At 30.9% G+C, this 22,246-nt stretch overlaps 2 protein-coding genes across 4 annotated transcripts; both read right to left on the bottom strand.

Annotated features, from left to right (window-relative positions):
- Positions 1-4,029: 4,029 nt before the first annotated feature.
- Positions 4,030-5,917, bottom strand: LOC115715232 (uncharacterized). 3 transcript variants are annotated; one of them, XM_030644070.2, is made up of 5 exons: positions 5,703-5,905; positions 5,463-5,620; positions 5,149-5,215; positions 4,875-4,976; positions 4,030-4,656 (listed from the first exon to the last, which is right to left on the bottom strand). In XM_030644070.2, exons 1-4 carry the CDS (start codon positions 5,832-5,834, stop codon positions 4,878-4,880), a joined length of 456 nt encoding a protein of 151 aa, XP_030499930.1. In that variant the 5' UTR covers positions 5,835-5,905; the 3' UTR covers positions 4,030-4,656; positions 4,875-4,877. The 3 variants fall into 3 exon arrangements, with proteins under 3 accessions (XP_030499930.1, XP_030499931.1, XP_030499929.1); XM_030644071.2 differs by having other exon boundaries at positions 4,030-4,651; positions 5,703-5,901; XM_030644069.2 differs by having other exon boundaries at positions 4,030-4,976; positions 5,703-5,917.
- A 6,453-nt stretch (positions 5,918-12,370) lies between these two features.
- Positions 12,371-13,234, bottom strand: LOC115713710 (uncharacterized). Its single transcript, XM_061113950.1, has one exon. It carries the CDS (start codon positions 13,232-13,234, stop codon positions 12,371-12,373), a length of 864 nt encoding a protein of 287 aa, XP_060969933.1.
- Between the last annotated feature and the right edge of the window lie 9,012 nt (positions 13,235-22,246).

Genomic DNA, 22,246 nt, shown 5'->3' with positions numbered 1-22,246 from the left:
TTATTAAGAAGAAAAATAAATATAAAAAAAATACATAATTTAAAACTTATTAATTTAACATAAATAATAAATATTAGTTTAGTCTAACCTAATTCTCATGATCTTGTATTAAAACTTCTAAAAAATAAAGTTTATTCAATAACCATTGACAATTTTATTAGTGTTAAGAAAGATAAGAATTAATATTTTAAATCTAAGTTTTTTTTCATTAATCTCATGTGTTAAATGTATATTAAATTAATTAATATATATTTTTAAATAAAATATAATAATTATATTAAATTATAAATATATTTCAAAAATATATAAATATAACTAGATGACTATAGAATGATAATTTGATCGGTTTGGTGGTTATGCATTGGATCGGATGTTCCATCCAACAACCAATCCGATCTGATTGGATTTTCAAAATTTACATCTGATTTGATCCAATTATGATTGGATATCCGATTCTATTAGATCGGTTGTAATTGGATTGGATAACTTTCTGCATACCCCTAGTCAAAATACATGGTAGATACAGCCCAAAAACAACTCTTGACAACTCGACATGCAGGTCGGTAAGGTCAATGTGTACATTATTAGAGAAGACTGTCATATCATGGCTATTCTAGCTTTTATTTATCTTTACCTACACCACAGAGCACTTGTGAGTCACAAGGACTCAGCAAGAAAAGTAAATAATACATAGAATAACCAATTATTCATTTCACTATTATGGAATGATTGGGTAATAACATTCAAAAGTGAATAATATAATCAGCCCTATGCATGGAAATAAAAATAATCATATATTGCATTGCCTAAAAAATTAATTCCATATCATAATCTGGCATCATATATGATGTCGCTGCATCAACTAATCAGATGAGCTCCTGCCACAATCTGGCACTAATGTATTGCTTCGTCTAACCAAGCGAGCATTTACCACAACCTGGCACCAATATATTACATTGCCTAACTACGCGAGCTCGAGCCATATCCAGGCACTTATATGTCACTGTCGCCCGTGCCTAATCAGGATCACCGATAGGAAGAAACCTAACAACAGTTTTAGTATGTGCCATAGCCTGGCACCTATATGTCACTGTTGCCCGTGCCTAATCATGATCGCCGACAGGAAGAAACCTAACAACGTTTTTAGTATGTGCCATAGCCTGACACCTATATGTCACTGCTGCCCGTGCCTAATATGGATCGTCGACAGGAAGAAACTAACGGTTTCAGTCTGTGCCATAGCTTGGCACCTATATGTCACTGCCGCCTATGCCTAATATGGATCGCCGCCGACAAGAAGAAACCTAACAATAGTTTCAATCTGTGCCATAGCCTGACACTCATATGTCACTGCCGCCCGTACCTAATCAAGATCGCCGACAGGAAAAAAACCTAACAACGGTTTCAATTTATAGTCAGAAGCCTAATGGATGTTGAATTTGATTAGTTCTATCTATTGGATGTATTTCATGTACATCTATTTGTTTGATTTGGGTTTATTCAATATTTTCGACCTAGTATTTATTGGATCGGATTGGATCCATCCAATATTTTATATTCAATATCTATTGGATTGAATTAGATCCATCCAATATAAAAAAAAGTAAATTTCAATGTTAATTTTCATTGATACATATTTCTTTTTATGTATAACAACATAAAATTTAATTACTCATTCAATCTACATGAAAATATTAATTAGTTCGATTGGATGTTAGATGTATTAGATTTTCAAATCTAACATTCGATCCGATCCAATTGGATATTCAAAAATAACATCCAATCTGATCCTATTACAATTGGATATTCAATATTTGACGATCGGTTATAATTGAATTGATCGGTTGTTATTAAATTAAATCGATTTATGCACACCCCTAATCACACTCAATTAGATTTGAATTCACTAACCACTCACGTTATGGTAAATTAAACTCAATAATTACCTATATTGAAAAAAAATATATTGTATTATATATATAATAAATAATTAATTTAGGCTAATGTGTGAATGAAAAATTAAAGTCTTAAATATAGTCTATTGATAGCTGCTAATAAATACAAATTTAGTCAAGAATTTAATCACTGTAATAACGGTGATTATTCTGATTGTTATCAAAAATTATAGTAAAGATTGTAATTGATCAATATCACTTATTTTGTAGAATTTTTGGCATTAATTCCTTTGCGTTCACACTTGTATTCAACCCCATATGAAGCCTATAAAAATGAGACTTCACCTTGAATCACTTATTAAAAAGCTCTCTTGTGTTAATCTTCTTTGATTTTTCATAAGTCTTAAAGTGATAGAGTAATATATTAATTCGAGTTTATTGGAGTAGTAAAAGTGGTGTATTCTTCTACTCGTTAGTCATTGTATCATAAGAAGTAGGGGTGGACATCCGATCCAATCCAACCTTTTTTTCCCCATCCTATCCAATCCAATTAGACCTCAAAATCCAATCCAATTACTAATTGGATTGAATCAGTTTTTTTAATTGAATATCCAACTAAACACTTAAATTTTAATATTAACTTAAAAATATGAAAAAAAATACGTAAAAACTAAATATCACTTTTTATTTAAATTTAATACTTCATAAACATATTATTCTTACAAGTGTAATGTAGCCAAAAATTTTAAATAATTAAAACAACAACATTTCTAAGTAATAAAATAGAACAAAATATCATGAAAATAAATACACATAACAATCAAGTGTTACAAATTCAACATAGAAAAACATTAATAAAAATATAATAAATATATATGTACATATATATTATTTTCAATATTTTTTATTATATAAATAATTTTTTAATATATATAAATGTAATTGGATATGATCGATTTTTAATTGAATTTTGAGATTGACATCCAATAACTGATCCAATCCAGTCAAAATCTAATTTTTAACATCCAATCCAATTGTAATTGAATATACAACTTTTTATAATTGGATTAGATCGGTTCGGTTCAATTGGATTGGATGACACCCACCCCTAAGAAATGATTGCTCATATATCCTCTAATACTAATCAGGTAGAGAGGACAAATTTATTTTAAAGAATACGTGTTTTACGTGCCTTATTTTTTCTTTTAATTACTAGTTTTGAATTTTATTGTTTTGTATTTAAATTTTTATTTTTCAATTAATAATATATTATTATGTTTGTTAATTTTCTCCATTCTTTTTATATTTAAATCTAACAACCTATACTCTTGACAAAAATAAATTAAATATCCCAACCCAAATAATTTGGCTATTGTGAAGTATGCTTAAAGTGCGAGAAGACGAAATGTGAGCCTCAAGATTTACACAAACATAAGAAAATAGTCTTTATAATAGAAAAGTGATAACTTGATTGTATTACATGGAGATGATTACAATATGAGAATTTTTAAATGGCAGCACCCTCTTCAGTGTAATCCTACTACCGACCCTGAGTTAAAATGGGCCTAAGGCAACAAAAAAAAATTAGACCCTTACTATAAAAATAAATGACGCAAGTTAAAATATACCTATTTTTTTTATAAGTTAACCAAAAATAGCTTTATTTTAAATTCAATTGAAATGTGCCCACTTTTATAACTCTATTACCGATTATACCCTCACAGCTACACAAGTTAAAATTGAGTGGAGACGGGAGAGTCAAAAGTATCGTTAAATGATAGGGACATAATTAGTAGAGTTATTGAAAAAAAAAAGGTAGAAATGAAAAATATAGAAAGAGGGGGTAAAAATTAAACACAATAACTTAAAAGAGTATGTATATTTTTTAAAAGATATTTTTTTTATTTTGGCCCCTAAAATGAGTGGGCTCTAGACACAAACCTAACCCGCTTATGCCTAGGGCCGGCCCTGAATGTAATCAAGTATCGAGTTCAATATAACTTAAAAAAATAATTTTTAGAGAATATCGCTAACTAATCGTGAAACATCACCTATAAAAAATGTTGAGCACTACTTATTCCCAATAACAACATATATAAATCCAAACATTACATACCGATGAGAGATAACAACAGGTAACAACTTTGAGTCTTTGACTATACAACAACTTAGCTAAGCTAAGAGAGTGCAAGATATTTACAACAACCAGCTTAAGATTAAGGGTCAGTATCCTTTACATTTATTGCATGATTGTCATCTACGAATTATAACTTATTATACAGTATTAGGCATTAACTTTTATTATTAAAGGCTCTGACAAGTTGGAAAAAAAAAATTAAAGGCAAAAAAGCAAATAAATTCATGGTAAGTCAGTTGCATCTACAATCTGTAAACATTTCTCGACCTTTAATCTAATAGTTAAGCAGTTGCTCACATAGAATTATGGATGGGGGGCAAAACACATGCCCCTCACCAAAGAAAAATCTTGGTACTTTTATTTTGTTGTAGTGTTGTAGTGTTGTAGTTTGGAGGTTTGTCTAACTAACCATTTTCAATTGGACCTCACATCGATGATAATTTTGATGGCACATCCCCATATATCTAACTAATAAGGTCTTCAATACATCCCCATACATCATCTTCTCTTGGCTGCTTAAGGATCCAAACCACAGCTCAATCTCATACTCAGAAGAAACATCTTTTAGGCCAATATGCAATTTTACACGGCTTGGAGAAAACATTCTAGTGAATTCAAACTTCCCTTCAATTAAAAACATTAGACTTTGCATGAAAACCAAGGAATTATGTGAACTTCCCTCACTTAACCAAAACCAGTTACCCAACTCACAAATTCCCAAGTTTTAAAGTACAGAAAGAGAATCATGAAGAAAGTTTCAAACAGTTTCATATTGATGCAGAGGGAAAAATACCAAACAATCAGTGCATGTACATATATGAAGGCTTTTGTAATGAACTCACCTTCTATACATCTTTGTATAATAACTGATATTTTGGAATTCGTTCTGGTGGCAGGGGACAATGCACAATCAGCTTCCCTTTCATGGCTCCTCTAAATATAGCCTGCAAAAAATCCATCTTTGCCTTAGTACGAAGATAAGCAGATATTCAAAGCTCATAGAGACATACATCAAATAGTTAAATCAAAGCAAAGAAAGCTATAGTACAGATTCATAGAACTCAAGAACAATAGTGAGAAATGTTAGTAAAGAAAAAAAAAATATATGTTACAGACCTCTACTACATCTATGAAATCTTGCTTTTGGTGAAATGCTCCAACCCATTTAGTATGATCAGCGGTACTGAACGACAAAAAAAAAATAGATAAATAAATAAATGGATAATAGTGTTGATGCATACATATATACACATAAACATATCCAATTATACTGAACGACATTAGATAATATTGTTATCCGATTCAAATTTCAACTCCAAAATATAGGGTTTCGACAGGTTTCAAAAGGGGCTTCAAAAGCTAATCATCCTACAATTAAGTATAATTGATTGATCGAAAATTTAAAATAATAAGAAATTAATAATAAATACCCCGAGTCCATCTTCATGTGATTCGCATTGAAGAAAAAAATGGTGGAGGGTATAAAAGTAATGTCAAAATACTTGACGTAAACTTGAACATCTTCAGAATCAATATCTACCAGAGCCACACTTGCGAACTTAGAAACCTCCCGCACTGATTTACAGAGCTGTGTTGAAAATATAACAAGAATTAAGCATCTTTTCTATCTTTGTTTAATGGAAAAAAAAAAAAAGAAAGTAGAGACATACGACGTCGTCGACATGGAGGCAACCAGAGTCGGAAGGTCGGCCGAAGCGGAGGACAAGAACCTTATCAATGGTGTCTCTGATTATGGAGTCTACCTCTTTCTTCTTTGTCAGAGTTTTCAGCAGGTAACTCATTCTTCTACCTCTTTTTCACTCGACGGGAAAGAATGCTTTTTTTTTTTCCTGTAAAATGTTCTTAACTAATTTAGGTGAGTTTGTTAATATTTTTTTTTTGATTAAATTTCTGCAATAGGTGAAAATATTTTTCAAAAATATATTATATAAATCTGTTTTTACTATTTAATTTTTATAAAAAATAAAATTATTTTTTTAAAAAAATTAATTAATATGTTGGACTCCGACCCTAATTTAGACTTTAAAACCCAAATAACAGTCCTGACCCCAGTCTCGAACTCGAACCATGGTTCCGACCCCAAACATGAATTTAGACTCAGACTTAAATAAAATCAAAAAATAAAAATAAAGTTATAGAACACATTTTTATTTTTTAAAAATAAAATTTTAAAAATACAAATTTACTTTTCTTTTCGTGATTAAGAAATTAAAAAAAAAAAATTTGTTGCCACACATCCGTAGTACATGTTTATTTTTTAAAAAAAAAATTATTAAAATAACTAAATATAATAAATTAACTAATAAAAATTATAATATATTTATTATATGTTAATTTTTTTAAAATATATATAATATTTAATTAAGTTATATATTTTTTTTTAATATTACATATAAATATATTGTAATAAAAATGAATAAATATATTAAATCATTAAATATATATAACATTATTTGGTATATTATATCACTAAAAATTAATTTACTGTAGTAATAAAATTAGATGCCACAAAAAAATTATAACATTACTAAATTAATACTCAAAATATAAATATTATTGGGATTTTTTCAGTTTTATCCAAAAAAAGTAACAATATTACAAAAATACTTCCAGCTGGCCAAATAAACAAATATACATCCCAACTAAAAAAAAATTACACAAATACCATTTACACACTCCTTTAACCCAGGATCTATGCTTCCTGGGCAACTATCACGCAACCATCGCGCAACTATCGTGCAACTACGCAGCAACCCAACGCAACCGAAACAAAAATTCAATCAAAAAGATAACCACCATTAATTCTGACGACTTCATCTGAGAAGACAACCAAAATCAATCAAAACATAGGCTGTTTCAAATTCATAAAAAAAAAGTGTAGAAAAACTACTGCGAAACTAAAATTCAACTGGAAATCTAGTTTAATTTACATAAAACTAATGACCTGACTATAATTTTTAGATTCATGAAAGGCAGATCTCAAAAAGTTGAATTGGAGTTCCCAAACAATCCAACTCAAGTATAATCCAAAAAAAAATACATCAATACTATAGTAAAATGTTTATCCTGGTGTATTTTATTGTTTTCTAAATTTCTAATGGTGAATTTGTTCATATTAAATTATAAAAAGACATGTAGATAGAGTTATGTACGTGAAAACACTGTTCTGATTTTTAATGTTTCACAACAGTTGCATTAAAGTTGCATTACAGTTGCATAAACATTTTGCTAACAGTTATTTCGTCTGATTGAAACCTTCGTTTGATGCAACCTTCAGCCAACCACCCAACAACCACCCAGAAACTTTCGTCTGATTGAAACCTTCGTCTGATGCAACCTTCGACCAACCACATAGCAACCACCATGCAACCATCGTCTGATTAAAACTTTTGTCTGATGCAACCACCGTGCAACCAAGCAGCAGCAACCACTCTGCAACCATCGTCTGATTGTGTAAGTGATGATAGTTTAAGTGGTATTTTGGTAATTAAAATTACATAAAAGGTATAAATATTGACTTTACTTTATCGAGGTATTTTTGTAAATAAAATGTCAATTTATATTTTTTATGTAATAATTCCAATATTTATATATATCACTATTAAAATATGTATACATACTAACAAATTTATATACTATAATCATTATATATAACCAAATGGAAACTAAATATCATTTTAAATGAATGATACTGTACACAACAAAAATCTTATACCATACAAAATAGACCTTATATTTTCTAAAGCAGTAAAAATAGGATCCTGAGTTCAATTTTTAATAATTTTATTTTTTAATATAACCAACTTTAAGACAATTTTTAACACGAACATATATAAAAAATGTAAACAGTTTTGTCATAACATCTCTAAATTAGATTATTATTAAGCTTTAGTTTGATAAAAAAAATCAGTTTAGAGTCCTATTTGTACAATTTTAGAAAATATAGAGTCTATTTTTTTTATTTATTTAAGCGTTTATATATTACATTGTATAATCTGGGACTCGAACCCAGAACCTCCAACACACACCCACCCTCCTATGACCACTTGAGCTAGCCTCAATTGGTTATATAGGGTCTATTTAATCATTTAACAAAATAGAATATCCAGTTAGCAACTTTTACAAAACACAAATTTCAAAATAATATTTATGCATAAAAATTTAATAAAATTATAAGATTTCGTAACACTTTTCTTTAATTATATTTAATAAATTTAATATAATTATCCTTTTTTTTTTCTTTCTAAACTAAACAAAATAACTAAGTTAATCATTACTATTTTTTCTTATATAAGTAAGATCACAAGCAGCTTTAGTATTGTAATAATTCTCTCATTAGATGAGAAGCACGGGCAATTGATCGTACTTATTAGCAAACTATATATTATAGAAACGAAAGGTCATTCACAGCTAACCACATCACTAAATAACTTTGGAAAAGAAATAAGAAAAGTAACACTTTTATAAAGTAGAATTAAGTTATTATGGAAGAAAAGGATATAAATATATAGGCTAATTAGTATTTTTGATGTTGAATTTTGATATGTACTAAATCATGCCCTCTGAATTTTTAAGGTTATTAAAAATGTCTCCTAAATTATTGAGATTGTTAGATTTGACGATTTTTTTCTAATTTTAGTAAAAAAGTCTAACATGGATAAAAGTTCAAGGAGCATAATTTAGTACATGTCAAAGTTCGAGAAGCATGACTTGATAGATATTAAAATCTGGAGAGTATGATTTAATAGCAAAATTGAATGAAATTAGACAAAAATCCTTAAATCTAACAATCTCAAATTTTTAACGACATTAAAAGTTTAAGGGACATAATTTAATACATATTAAAGAGAGAAAAAATCCTAATTAGCTATATATATATTTATGTGATCCAATGAGCATATGAAAGAAAGAAACCATTGTTGCTTTCTCAAGGGGTGAGTTGAGAAGTTGAGGTGAGTGAGATTCTCTGCAAATATGGCTTCATTCTAGGGACTGTCATGCCATGTCAGCATCATCATTATCCCATTTCTTTTCTTTATTTTATATATATATATATATATATATATACTAGGTAATTATTACGTGTCAAGCCACGTAATTAAAATAGTATTAGTAAGTAAAACATAGTTGTGTTATAATAATGTATGTTATTAATAGTAAAATGTACATTAATCTTCTACTTGAAAAAAGTTCTATTATCTTATTTCATATCTAATAATAGCTACACAACTATATATTTATAGACTTTCACATTCTTTGCAAATTACTAATAAGCACCAATAATATTTTCATATTCTAATATTTTTCAACCTTCTCCTCTTGGTGGTAAAATTAAAAATAAAACTAAAAATAAGCACAAACATATAAGGTAAATACTCATATACAGTCTCATATTTATATTATCTTTTCTAGATTTTTTATCTATATTTTTCTTTTTTAAAAGATAAATAAAAAAAAATTATTAATATTCTCTCAAGATAGGTTTGTTAGAGAGAGATGGGGATAAGATGATTTTTTTAATTTAAAAAGAAATTATTAATATTTAAAAGATTGTTTAATTTTTTGGGTTTAATTTTTTGGGTTTAATTATTGGGTTTATTTATTAACGGGAGATCAAACGTAATCGTTAAATTTAACAGAATATTCTTTTATTTTTTAAGTATATTCTGTTAAACTAAGAAATGCCGTTAGATAGGCACTTTTAATATATAAAGATATATTTCTTTCAATGCTTTTGTGGATTTGCTTGATTCTCTTTCACCCTTTACCTTACTTAATAGGTTGATCAATGTCAGGGTGAAAGTTATCAATCTAATTAATTATAATATTTATCACATTTTGCATTATGCATTTAAGACCGTCATCTTTCAGTGGAATTTCTTGAGAATTGCTACAAATTAACATTAGTAGTTAGCATTCTCTTCGATATCATACCGTTATTAGTCTAATTAAGTATTGAGTTTTATATAATTTAAAATAGAGAAGTCCTAAAAGACACCAGTGGTGCCTAGCACCCTCCTATATGTCAATATCGCTATTGGTCCAACTAAGTATCGGGTCTCATATAATTTAATATAATAACTTTTAAAGAGTATCGCTAGCCAATCGCAACACGACATGTCGAGAAGGTGCTAGGCACCATTAGTGCCTAATAGCAATGCTCTTTAAAAATAACTTTTAAACAATATCGCTAATTAATTGTGCGACGCCACCTATGAAAAGTATTAGGCACCACTAAAATCCAATAACAATGCTCTAATTTCTTTATCAAGTCAAGTTAAGTTAATAAGAATAAGTAAAAATTACCTAGTGCCAACTTTCGAGGAAAGTGCCCAAAAATAAATCAGTATGCCCAAAACAAACAATATTACTATTATCTAATTATAATGGGTAAATATTATTTTTGACACTGTATTTTACAAAAGTTACCAATTAGATTTTTTGTTTTGTTAAATGACAAAATAGACCTTATATTTTTGAAAATGGTAAAAATAGGACCCCGAGTTCAATTTTTAACAATTTTATTTTAATATAATCAACTCTAAGACAATTTCTAACACGAACAGATACAAAAAATCATATCAGATTATTATTAAGTTTTATTTTGACAAAAAAATCAGTTCAGGGTCCTATTTGTACAATTTTAGAAAATACAGGATTCATTTTGTCATTTAACAAAATAAAGAGTTCAATTTATAACTTTTACAAAACACAAGGGACTAAAATAATATTTACCTAACTATAATATATTAAATAATCAATTAAAAATTTACATTGAATAATACATTAAATGGAGAACATCAATTATAATATTTAGTCATTATCAAATATTGAGCTCACTCGAAAGGGGTTGCTTTTAATAGTCTTGGTTTTTATTTATTTTTTTAAGAAAATTACTTATTACAATAGTATTTTCTGCAATAATAATAAGCGAAAATAAAAGGATAATTATTTAAAATTTTGAGTTTGTAAGCGGCATAAACTCAATAATTTTTTTACCGGCATAAGTACCCAATATTTGTAAAACTGTATTTTTTTTATTTTTGTTAGTACAGACTCTGTTTTGAATTCATTAAAAGAAGATTTGGAAGTAACTTATACTACATATTCCGTCTAGACCCAATAATCTAGAATCTGAGCTTTATATGTGCCATGTTTAAGGCAATAACAGAGTTTGTACTGATGAAACTTGAGAAATATTACAGTTTTATAAACGTTGGGTACTTATGCCACTAAAAAAATCATTGGGTTAATACCGCTTACAAACCCAAAACTTTAGGTATTTATGCCACTATTTACCCTAATAATAATAAGAATAATAATTATACTATGCTTTTTTTGAATGAGAAGAGAAAACTTTATTAAAATAGAATAGGCAAATCGGCCATTATAGCATCGTTAATAGCAAAAGGAACATTGTTACCAACAAAAGTATAATCTGACCAATAACAAGCACCACGAGCAAGACAATAAATAATATTGTTAGCAGATCATTTGACAAAACAACTTGAACATTAACAAGAGAATCAATTAAAACTTTACAATCTGAAATTAAAGAACTAAAAACACAAGGCATAACAATAGCACTATCAATCACTTGGACAACCACAAGAGAATCAGTTGCAACAACTGTATCCTTCCATCATTTCTTTTTAATTGAACTTCGAGCCTCCTTAACACCAATAGCTTTAACCAAAATGGATTGAACACAGTCGGATTTAAACAAATTAAAAGCCCCAATCACGCAATCCTCCTCATCACGAGGAAGGTAGCCAACACCAAAAGCTTAATTTGCTACAAATAAATCTCCATCCATGTTCACCTTGATTTTATTTAGTTCTGGTGTAATCCAATGCTCCACTCTACTATCAAAAATAGAAGGATCTAACAGTGGCTCAAAACAATTAGAAAGATATCTCTATTGATCAAGGACTAAATGAGCAGAGAAAACAACATCAGCAGCAACATGTACTTTTTTGTTCCATAAAAGATCGTTTTTGGTTTTCATAATAGACTAGGCCACCATTAAAGCTTCTTCAAACAGATCAGAACAGCCACGACTCAACAAATCCAACACCCAAACACCAAACTCAGAAGCAGACACAAAACCAATGTTAATGCTTGATCTATTCCAACAAATAAATTCCTCCTCCCTAAGGCGTAAAATACAATTTAACTCCAATGGAACATGCTTGGAAAAAAATTGTGTTCGTGTTGGAAGACAACCAGTGATCACCTTCCAAGCAAAATGAATAACTTTGGGTGGAATTCTAGATTTCCATAGTTTATGCCAAAGATTTGACTCCATACCAGCAGATCATTTTCCTTTGAAAGCCTGCAAATAATGATAGTTGCTCTTAACTGTATAAAAGCCTAAATTCTCATGTAAGTGTAACCAAAACCAATTGTCTTCCAAAGTAGAAGAACTAAGAGGAAGACTTAAGATAAGATCATAATCTCTAGGTTCAAACAAATTATTAACAATCTCCTTATCCCACTGAAAACCATCCATAGTCATTAATTGATTAACTTTTGCACCAGCACGACTTAAATGAGAACTAATGACAAAAGAGTTATGGACATACCATGGAGAATTGAGGATATGTACACTAAAATTAGAGTCAATACGAATACGGGCTCCTGCTGTAATAAGACCTTGAGTCTCAAAAATACTTTTCCAAATAAAACTTGGGTGTTGTCCCAACACAACTAAAAGAAAAGTCCCATGGGAGTAGTACATGGCTTTATAAATACGACCAACAAGAGAAGACTCATGAAGCAACAACCTCCAAGCTTGTTTGTTCAAAAGAGATAAATTATAATCATGAAGGCTTCTAAAACTAAGACCACCCGAGCTTTTATGTTTAAAGAGACGATTCCAGCTCATCCAACTAACTCCTCTAAACTTCTTAGAATTACCCCACAAATTCTTATACATCATTCTCTCTAATTCACTGTAGGTCTCCAATGAAAGAATAAAAATAGGCATAGCATAGCTAGAGAAGACTTGAGCAAGAGTTTTTAACAACACCTCTCGACCTGCCTTTGAGAGAAACTTTCCTTTCCGACTTAGAATTCTTTTATGCATTTTCTCCTTAAGAAAACCTAAAATAGCTTTCTTTTTGCGACCAATGATACAAGGTAACCCAAGATAAAAGCTATTCTCATCTGCAGCAATCATTCCCAATTGAGTATAGAGCCTCTCACGCAAATCAATCGGGGTATTGGAGATAAAAATATAAGAGGATTTAGAGAAATTAACCCTTTAACCAAAAGCAAGCTTGAAAATATGAAGTAGCCGGAGCATATTATCAACCTCTTCCTCAATAATACGACAATACACATAGTTGTGGTCTGCAAAAATAATATATACTTTAATAACTAAAAATGTATGCCACCCATCATCATTTCAGTATATATGGATAGTTGGATACCAACACCATAACAACATTTTAACACATTTTTAGCATAACTTTGGAGGGGAAAATGTTACTAATAATAAACTAAAACTGTTATAAAATAATATAAAATAATATAAAGTAGATGAGAAGAAAGAAGTAGAAGATGAAGAGAGAAAGAGAAAGTGAATGAGAATTTTTGAGTTGTTTATTCCAATGGGGTGAACCCCTATTTATACAAATACAAGAGTGAAATATTAAGAAACTAAGAAAAAGAGAAACTAAGAAAAAGAGGAATGTTATTACAATTATGGTAATAAATAAAAGATTTGGGCATCCACATAATTATTAATATTTATAACACTCCCCCTTGGATGTCCATAATAACTGCCTCATTCAAAATCTTGCTGAAAAACTTGATCAAAAAGAAAAAGAGTATAGTGTAAACTAACTCCCCCTCATTTAGGCATTTGTGGAGATCTTCTAATCGACGAAATTCCATCTTGTCTACTGTCTTCTCAAATATTGATGTTGGTAATAACTTTGTGAATAAGTTTGCAAGATTGACACTTGATTGAATATGTTGAACACCAATATGCGTTTTCTTGAAGCGTATAAAGAAGAATTTGGTGAAATGTGTTCTAACTCTATCTCCTTCAATGTACCTCCTTTTAGTTGAGCGATGCAAGCAGTATTATCCATAGAGAATTGCTTGGGTTGATACTTCTTTATTGAGTGCAATCCATATGTTTCCCAAATATGCTATGTCAATGATCTCACTCACACACATTCTCTACTTGCTTCATAAAATGCAAGTATGTTAACATGATTTATAGTTGCCTCGTTAAAAACCTTGCCAGAAAAACCCAGTGGGACAAAATCTGAGCTAGGGAAAAAGAGTACAATATATATTTCATATTCATAATTATTTGCAAGTTGCCTCGTTAAAAACCTTGCCAGGAAAACCCAGTGGGACAAAACCTGAACTAAGGGAAAAAGAGTGCAACATAAATATGTCTCCCCCTCATGCACATATGATCCATAATTCTTTTGGTGATAATAAATCTCATAAGATTATTGTTATCACTTTTAAAATATCACCATATATAATCTTTGATCATATATTTTCTATAACTCTTTCAGAGTATGTATGGACTTCTAAATTATAGATGAGGGGTTCGTGGAACATTAGTCTTTATCCAACTAAGTGTATCATTCATGTGTGTACACAACTTTGTTCATACGAAAATTTAAAATTTCAAGTAGATATGAACATAACACATTAATGATAATATAAATTTTTATTTGTGACAATGATGGTACTCCAAGACCATATACTTATTCCATCTTGTTGTATGATCTTAATGTCCATATCAAATGATCATATATCTATAATTCTTGATACATATGAAGTACTTCAGGACTTCAATACTAATGAACAAACTTTATACATTAATATTTCTCGAAATACAAAAGAAATAAAAGTTTGTTCTTCAATTAATCAAAAACTCTTCAAGAGTCTATCACAACGTATAATTTACGAATTTATATTGCATAGACAACTATAGGTATTTTTCAAATAATAATTTACTTACATGTCTTTATTTCATACAAAGATCTTTGTCATATAGTGCGCGCGACTTTGAATTTATATCACTTAAGATATGTATTAAATTCTTCTAGAATTTTTAGATAAGGCTTATTTCAAATTCTCACTATATTAGGAGCTCCAAATGAATAACTTTTATTGCAACATTTATGTGACGCTTATAAATTCTCATAAAATATATTCCAGGCTATAATCAAATCATGATTATATTTTCTCAATATTTAAGCCTTACTTCAATCAATCTCATGTCTATGCAAACTTTGTACAACAATTCATTATGTACAAATACATATATGCAAATTTCTCATTAGAAATATTTATTTGCACACCCTACAGGTCTTACTTCACTTTATGTGAGTAAATTTGCCTGGACTGCGTCATAATATTTTGGCCAAAAATAAAATGTATGTCGATAATTCTCGACAAATCTAATACCATGATCCTTGCTATCTCATGTTAGTTTATTGCATATGCACACATTCAATATTTATTGTCGACAAAAATTTCAATAAATGATAATTTCCTCCCATATTGACATAATTTATAAAGATCTCTTTAAATTACATATTTTTCAAATATGTTTATCATTTATAGGTACCTATATAGAATCACTTTAGGGATTCAATTATGATCAAATGTGTTATGTCTAACTTCTCTTGGGAGTCTCTTCAAGTACCGTTTTCATCACGGTTATCATTTTAATCATCAATACTTTATAACATTAAGGTATCTTTATGAGTACCTCTATATTTAACAACTTCAGGATAAATCAAATGAACATTTATTAATAATTTCTATATTGTTCATTTACGCTTCAGGCGTTTTCAACTCATTCTAACTCAACTTTGAATAATATTGATTTGCAGTTGGTATATATCATTTTGAACTATATTGTTCTTATATACTTTGTGCAAGGATCATTTTTAAAAATTATCATCGATCCCAACTGCTTCTCTCCCCCTGATCGAGAGAATTTTTAAAAATTGTGATATCTAATAATATTAATATACCTGTAGGGATTTCAGTATATCACAATGCATCAATATTTATTTAAACTCATATATACTATATGACATTGAACTTCAGGTTCAATAAACTTCAGTTTCAAGTTCAATCCTTATGAACTTAATTCATTTCTAAGAATGAGTCATACGTGTATAATTAGAAATACATAAATTTACACATTTTGTAAATGCATGATCATATAATCTTATCACATCGATACGAAACTATGCAATAAAAATCTAATAATGGCTCAAGACTGTTAAAGAAATATAATTTGAATATTTTCTATGTGCAAATATATGCACATTCTTCTTTTGAGCCTTATAAATTAACAATGAGAAGAATCTTCTGGTTCTTCAACAAAATTTAGTCAAATCCTTTGACAATTTATCGCATATGAATGATCATGTCAAAATAATTCAATTCATGAACTTCAGGTTCACTATAATTTGTATTTCAATGAAACTTTCATAAGGTAATGTAAAATCATTACAACATAATCATTACAAGTTTTATTTTTATATACACGAATAATATAATTATATTATTCTCAAAAACATATACACTCTTCAGGAGTCACTATTATGTTTATCAAACTTTATATTTCTTCAGGAATCACTATCATTAATTCAATGATGTGTATAATTTAAAAGATACATGACAACTTCATCATGTTATTGTAATGGTCAAATAGATATAACCATAATATATCATTCATTTTTCCTGGTATCTTTTTAACAAGTCGTGTAATTTATTAATAGACTATTCATCAGTCTAATTATCATGACTTGATATATTATATATTTAAATGTACAACAAGTACATATAATAAGTTATTTATTATCACTTTCATAACTAGATAAAAGTTATACATCTAGATACATGCAAAGATATTTTACTACTCAAAGTAACAATTGTATGTAAGACTTCTTCAGGAAACTTTTTAAATAATCATTTTGTGATTCTTTATCACTTTGATTATATTGGATCACTAACAAATATTAGTAAATTATATATATATCCACTTTTGGAAATATGCAAACTGAATTATATACTAATTATATATATACATATCTTGTACCAACAATAGTTTGAAACTACTGTTTTTAAGAAATAATAATATATATTAATTTGCTTTTGGCATTACCAATATATGAAATCTATATTCTTTGAAATAGAATTTCATGTCTATTCATTCTCTTTAGGTAATGAAATTTAAATATTCTAAATGAACAATAAGTGTAATACCCGGAATTAAGAAATGGATTAGCAAAACCCTAACTAGATAATTATGTATAATAGAGGAATTATATTATTATATAATTCAATATATGTGATTTATATGAATTTTAATATATTAAAGACCCCGTTGGTGAGCTAGGGGCATTTTGGTAATTATGACCCGAGAAGGGTAAAATGATGAAATTAATTTAATTACGTGCTTAATAGAACTATATTATTATATAGTATGCATGTGTTGTCTTTTTAGGTGTGTTCTGACAGGTTAGCGCGGTATAGTCAAAACCGGGAATTTCAGGCCGAACCGGGTTCGGGCCCGAAATGTAAATTGGATTGATAATTTGGCATTTTATTTGATGAATGATAATCTGAAATTTATTTGAAATTAATTGAGTATTGAATGACTATTTTACCCTTGTGAGGGTGATCATGTGTGTTTTGGCCTTAAGGGCACTTTGGTCATTTGACCTTTATTTTCTATGATGGATAAAGATGAATTTCTTTAAAAAAAAATGGATTAATTTCTGGTGTTATTCCACTCTCTTACCCGACCCTCTCTCCCTCTCTTGCTCTCTTGATTTTCAATTTTAAGAATTGAAGAAAAGTGCTTGATGTTTGGTGGTTTTGGAGCTTGATAATTGTAGAACTTTGAGCTTACTCTTGGTTTGAGTTTGAGGTAGTCTCCTATGACTTTAATCTTGATTTTTACTTCTGAATTTGAGTGTTGTAAAATCATAAGTTTGTGCTAATGTTCTTGAGATTGCATGTGTAAAGGAATTGAAGTTAGTTTTGTTGAATTTGAGTATGTGATGCTTGAATCCTTGCTTGGGTGTTTGATTGAGCTCTAGATAAATTTTTAGGGTTATTTTCATGTCTTGAATTCAGATTTTTGAAAATGTTTGCAGCTGGAAAATTGATTGAGTTGGTTGAGTTGAAGCTCAAGTTTAGAGCTTGAAGTTTTGGAGTTTGAACATAATTTTAAGTTGATTTTTACATTCTGAAATTATGGGGTTTATTGTTGGATTTTGATGCATAAATATGTGTTTTAGACCCTATAATATTTGCTAGCTGCTCTAAGTGGATTAATTGTGATTTTGGTTGTGAAAAGCAAGCTTGAGTTCATGGAACTCAAGCTTGGTGCTTTAATGGCACTTTTTGATTTTTAGTGCAATTGTTGGGTTTAAGTTGTGGAATATGTTTATTATGACATATATTGATGCCCTGGAAAGTTTGGGAATGTTAGGGGATGATTTGAGTGAGTTTTGGGGGTTTAAAGATTGAGAAATTTCGTGTTCTCTGCCCAGACAACCGGAATTCCGGTTGGTTCATTCGAAATTCCGGTTGGAGTTCATCGGGAAATGCTGAATTTTGTTTCGGCCATAACTTTTGACTCGGGACTCCGTTTGGGACGTTCTTTATACCGTTGGAAAGCTCTTTTCGAGCTCTATGTGATTATATGTATTTGAAATGCCATGAATTTATTTTATGAATATGAAATCAGGGGTTAACCCTATTTGTGAAAATCCCGGATTGTGTGACTAGGATTACCGGCACCTGGTCAGGAGCACCCGGGGATTCGGAATCTCTGCCTTTGCGGGACAACAGGTAAGACAGTAGTTGCACATAGAGATATGCACAGTGGTGCTTATATTGAATATTATATTGGTGATAATTAGAAACCGAGATTAGGGTTATTACCCTAAAGTGAGTGGTTTAATGGCCTAGGGTTATTACCCTAGTAATTATTAATGTGTAAATGCTATGCCATGCTAAATATATTGTAATAAAGAATTATGCGCACAAGGCAGAATTAAGTTAGACTCGGTAAATTAGTACCTTGAGTTTGATAGTAATGCGGTCTAGGGTTATTACCCTAGAAGTTATGTGAAGGTAAGAAAGTCATGATGTACAATAATATTGCTAATCAAGTGAAAGCATGAATTAGGGTTATTAATCTCTATAAGTGTTATTTTGAGCATGCAATGATATGTTATATGAGAGACTATTTGGTATGTAATTTAGGGTTATTACCCTAAGATTCTATATGTTTTGTTATCTATTGAATACATACATATATTTCAAGAGTTATGTGCATAAGACATAACTTGATTAGACCTAGTATATTACTTGGATAAACCATTGAAAGAACATAATGTATGGATTACGTAAATATATATGAATAGGGTTATGTGAGCAAGGCATAACCAGGTTAGACTCAGTAATTATAATCGAGATAAACCTTACTAAGGTCTTATTGTAAATAGACGTGTGAGCGTAACACGTAGGTCTATGCTACATAGACATATATAGACGTGTGGGAGCAACACGTAGGTCTATGCTACATAGACATATATAGGCGTGTGAGCATAACACGCAGGTCTATAGCAAATAGACAAATAGTGCAGTGGCACCAATAATTATATGATAAATATATATATGTTGAGACTAAGGGTTATGCGCTCAAGGCATAACCAGGTTGGACTCGGTAACAAGAACCGAGATGAACTGATCTAAGGCCTTATTGTAAATAGACGTGTGAGAGCAACACGTGGGTCTACGCCACGTAGACATTAATAGACGTGTGAGCGCAACACGTAGGTCTACGCCACATAGACATAAATAGGCATGTGAGCGTAACATGCAGGTCTGTGTCACACAGACAAATTTGAATAGCATTGTTGTTTATATTGTATGATGAGCATATTATTGATATGTTTTATACTGTCTTGCTGGGCTTGGCTCACGGGTGCTCTATCGTGCGGGGAAAGGGTAAGTCAGTGGCTGATCAACCATGAGTTTGAGGAGCAAGATGAAGAATGTACATGTTCAAGCCATATCAGACCAAGCGGGTTAAGGGTCTATCAGTGATGAACTTTTGAATTCTATTTTGCCGTTTAGGTCGGCTAGAAATAAATGACTTGTAATAGCGGTTGTAAATATTTTTGGGATCCCAACTATTTTAAAAGTTTTAAATATATTACAAGTTTATTTTCTTTCTGTTTAATATAAAGTTTAAATTCTGCGCTATTTTGATTAGTAATCTAATTTAGGGGATTAGGGTTTCATAAGTATTTTGGGTAGCGTGCCTAATTATTTAGGGCGTTACAATTGGTATCAGAGCGCCAAGGTTTTTAAACTTCCTGTAGACCGGCCGAACATGTACAGTCGTCGTCAGAGATAAGCTCGACTCATGGTGCAGTAAGTATTGAGAGTAAATACTTGACTGTATGTGTGATCATCTGGTTACTGCTTTCCATTTTAGGCAGTATGCAAGCATCTAGAGTATGTATGTGTTATGTGATGCCATGCTATAAATGCTAATTGTTTATGTAAATATGTATGAGGTAAATAGATGAGTTAGGGTTTAAGGCATTAAGTGCGTAAGTGTGGTATTGGTGCTTAATTCGCTGGGGTTGTTGATTACACGGGTACTAGTAGTGGACTTTAATCATCTAGACCACAGGGCGAGTTAGTAGAGCTTAGTGTAGACCAAACCAATTCACCGCACTACCCCCACCTCCGCGGAATCCGGGGAATTAATGCGGAGGTTGGCAATGCTAATCCTCTTGCTGAATGGCAGCATATGTTTCAAGAAATGCGAAGTGTCATACTTCGTCAAGAAGAAGAGTTGCGACGATTAAGGTAACCGGCTGCCCCTGTTGATCAAGTGTTACCACCAAAGACTCCGTGCCAGTGGTGGGTAACCAGGGGTTTGTTATGCCACATTGCGACTCGGTGTTTGAGCGGTTCGTGAAGCTGCAACCTCCGACTTTTCTAGGAGGTATTGACATAATTAAGGCCAAGCAGTGGATGAAAAGAGGACTGAATGCCACAATCAGTCGGGACTTGAAGGTTACCACTTCATATGACACTTTGTACAAGAAAGTGATAGAGCTAGCCTTAATTGTTGAGGAGGATGAATAATCTGTAATAAATGAGCAGACCGCAAAGGATGCCGTCATGACATCGAATCCGCCTGCTAGTGGTAACGTTAGTAAGGGGACCGACAATGGCAACCCTGATTACAAACGGAAGGCTGAGGCTTTCGAAGTATCAAGGAGTAATAGAAAGTATCGGGGAAATTGAGGTGACCGTCAAGGTCACGAATCCTCTTTCAAGTCATATCTTGAATGTCCGAAATGTAAGAATCACCATCAGGGTGAAAGATGGGCCAAAGCTACGTAGTATACTTGATATAGATTATATGAATCGGACGTTCCAAGATTACCTGATTAGATGTGTGATCGTGTTTATCGATGACATCTTGGTGTAATCTGAAATAGATAAAGAACATGAGTTGCATCTCAGATCAGTTTCACAATGATTACGGAACAATAAGCTGTATGCTAAATTCAGGAAGTGTGAGTTTTGGTTATCCCGTGTCTCATTTCTGGGGCACATAGTGGATAAAGATGGGATCATAGTGGATCCGACAATAATTGAAGCTGTTCGGGATTGGCCAGTACCGAAGTCAGCTACAGAGGTCAGAAGTTTTCTGGGTTTTGCTGGTTATTATCGTCGGTTTGTTGAGGGATTTTCAAAGATTGCTGTACCCTTAACGAAGCTGACCCGAAAGAACCAGAAGTTTCTTTGGACTGATCGGTGTGAGAAAAGTTTTCTGGAGTTAAAGCAACGCTTGATTACCGCTCCTGTACTAACTCTTCCTTCAGATAAGGAAAAGTTTGTGGTATATTATGATGCCTCGAGACAGGGTCTCGGCTGTGTGCTTATGCAGGCTGGGAGGGTAATAGCTTATGCTTCTCGGCAGTTAAAGGAGTACGAGCAGAGGTACCCTACTCACGATCTAGAACTCGCAGCAGTGGTATTTGCGCTAAAGATTTGGCGGCATTACCTTTATGGCGAGAAATGTGAGATATACACTGATCATAAAAGTCTGAAATACTTCTTTACCCAGAAAGACCTGAATATGAGACTGAGGCGT

The sequence above is a fragment of the Cannabis sativa genome, chromosome 4 (genome assembly GCF_029168945.1).
Source record: "Cannabis sativa cultivar Pink pepper isolate KNU-18-1 chromosome 4, ASM2916894v1, whole genome shotgun sequence".
Classification (NCBI taxonomy): Eukaryota; Viridiplantae; Streptophyta; class Magnoliopsida; order Rosales; family Cannabaceae; genus Cannabis; species Cannabis sativa.
The sequence above is the reverse complement of the archived record's forward strand: the minus strand, read 5'-3'. Positions and strand labels throughout refer to the sequence as shown.

What these genes read in the sequence shown, in the direction of transcription:
- LOC115715232 (XM_030644069.2), bottom strand. Translation starts at nt 5,834, where the DNA reads ATGAGTTACCTGCTGAAAACTCTGACAAAGAAGAAAGAGGTAGACTCC. An exon ending in GCCTCCATGTCGACGACGTC is followed by an intron (nt 5,621 to 5,702) that starts GTATGTCTCTAC and finishes TTTTCAACACAG; the next exon opens with CTCTGTAAATCAGTGCGGGA. An exon ending in CACATGAAGATGGACTCGGG is followed by an intron (nt 5,216 to 5,462) that starts GTATTTATTATT and finishes TTTGTCGTTCAG; the next exon opens with TACCGCTGATCATACTAAAT.
- LOC115713710 (XM_061113950.1), bottom strand. Translation starts at nt 13,234, where the DNA reads ATGATTGCTGCAGATGAGAATAGCTTTTATCTTGGGTTACCTTGTATC.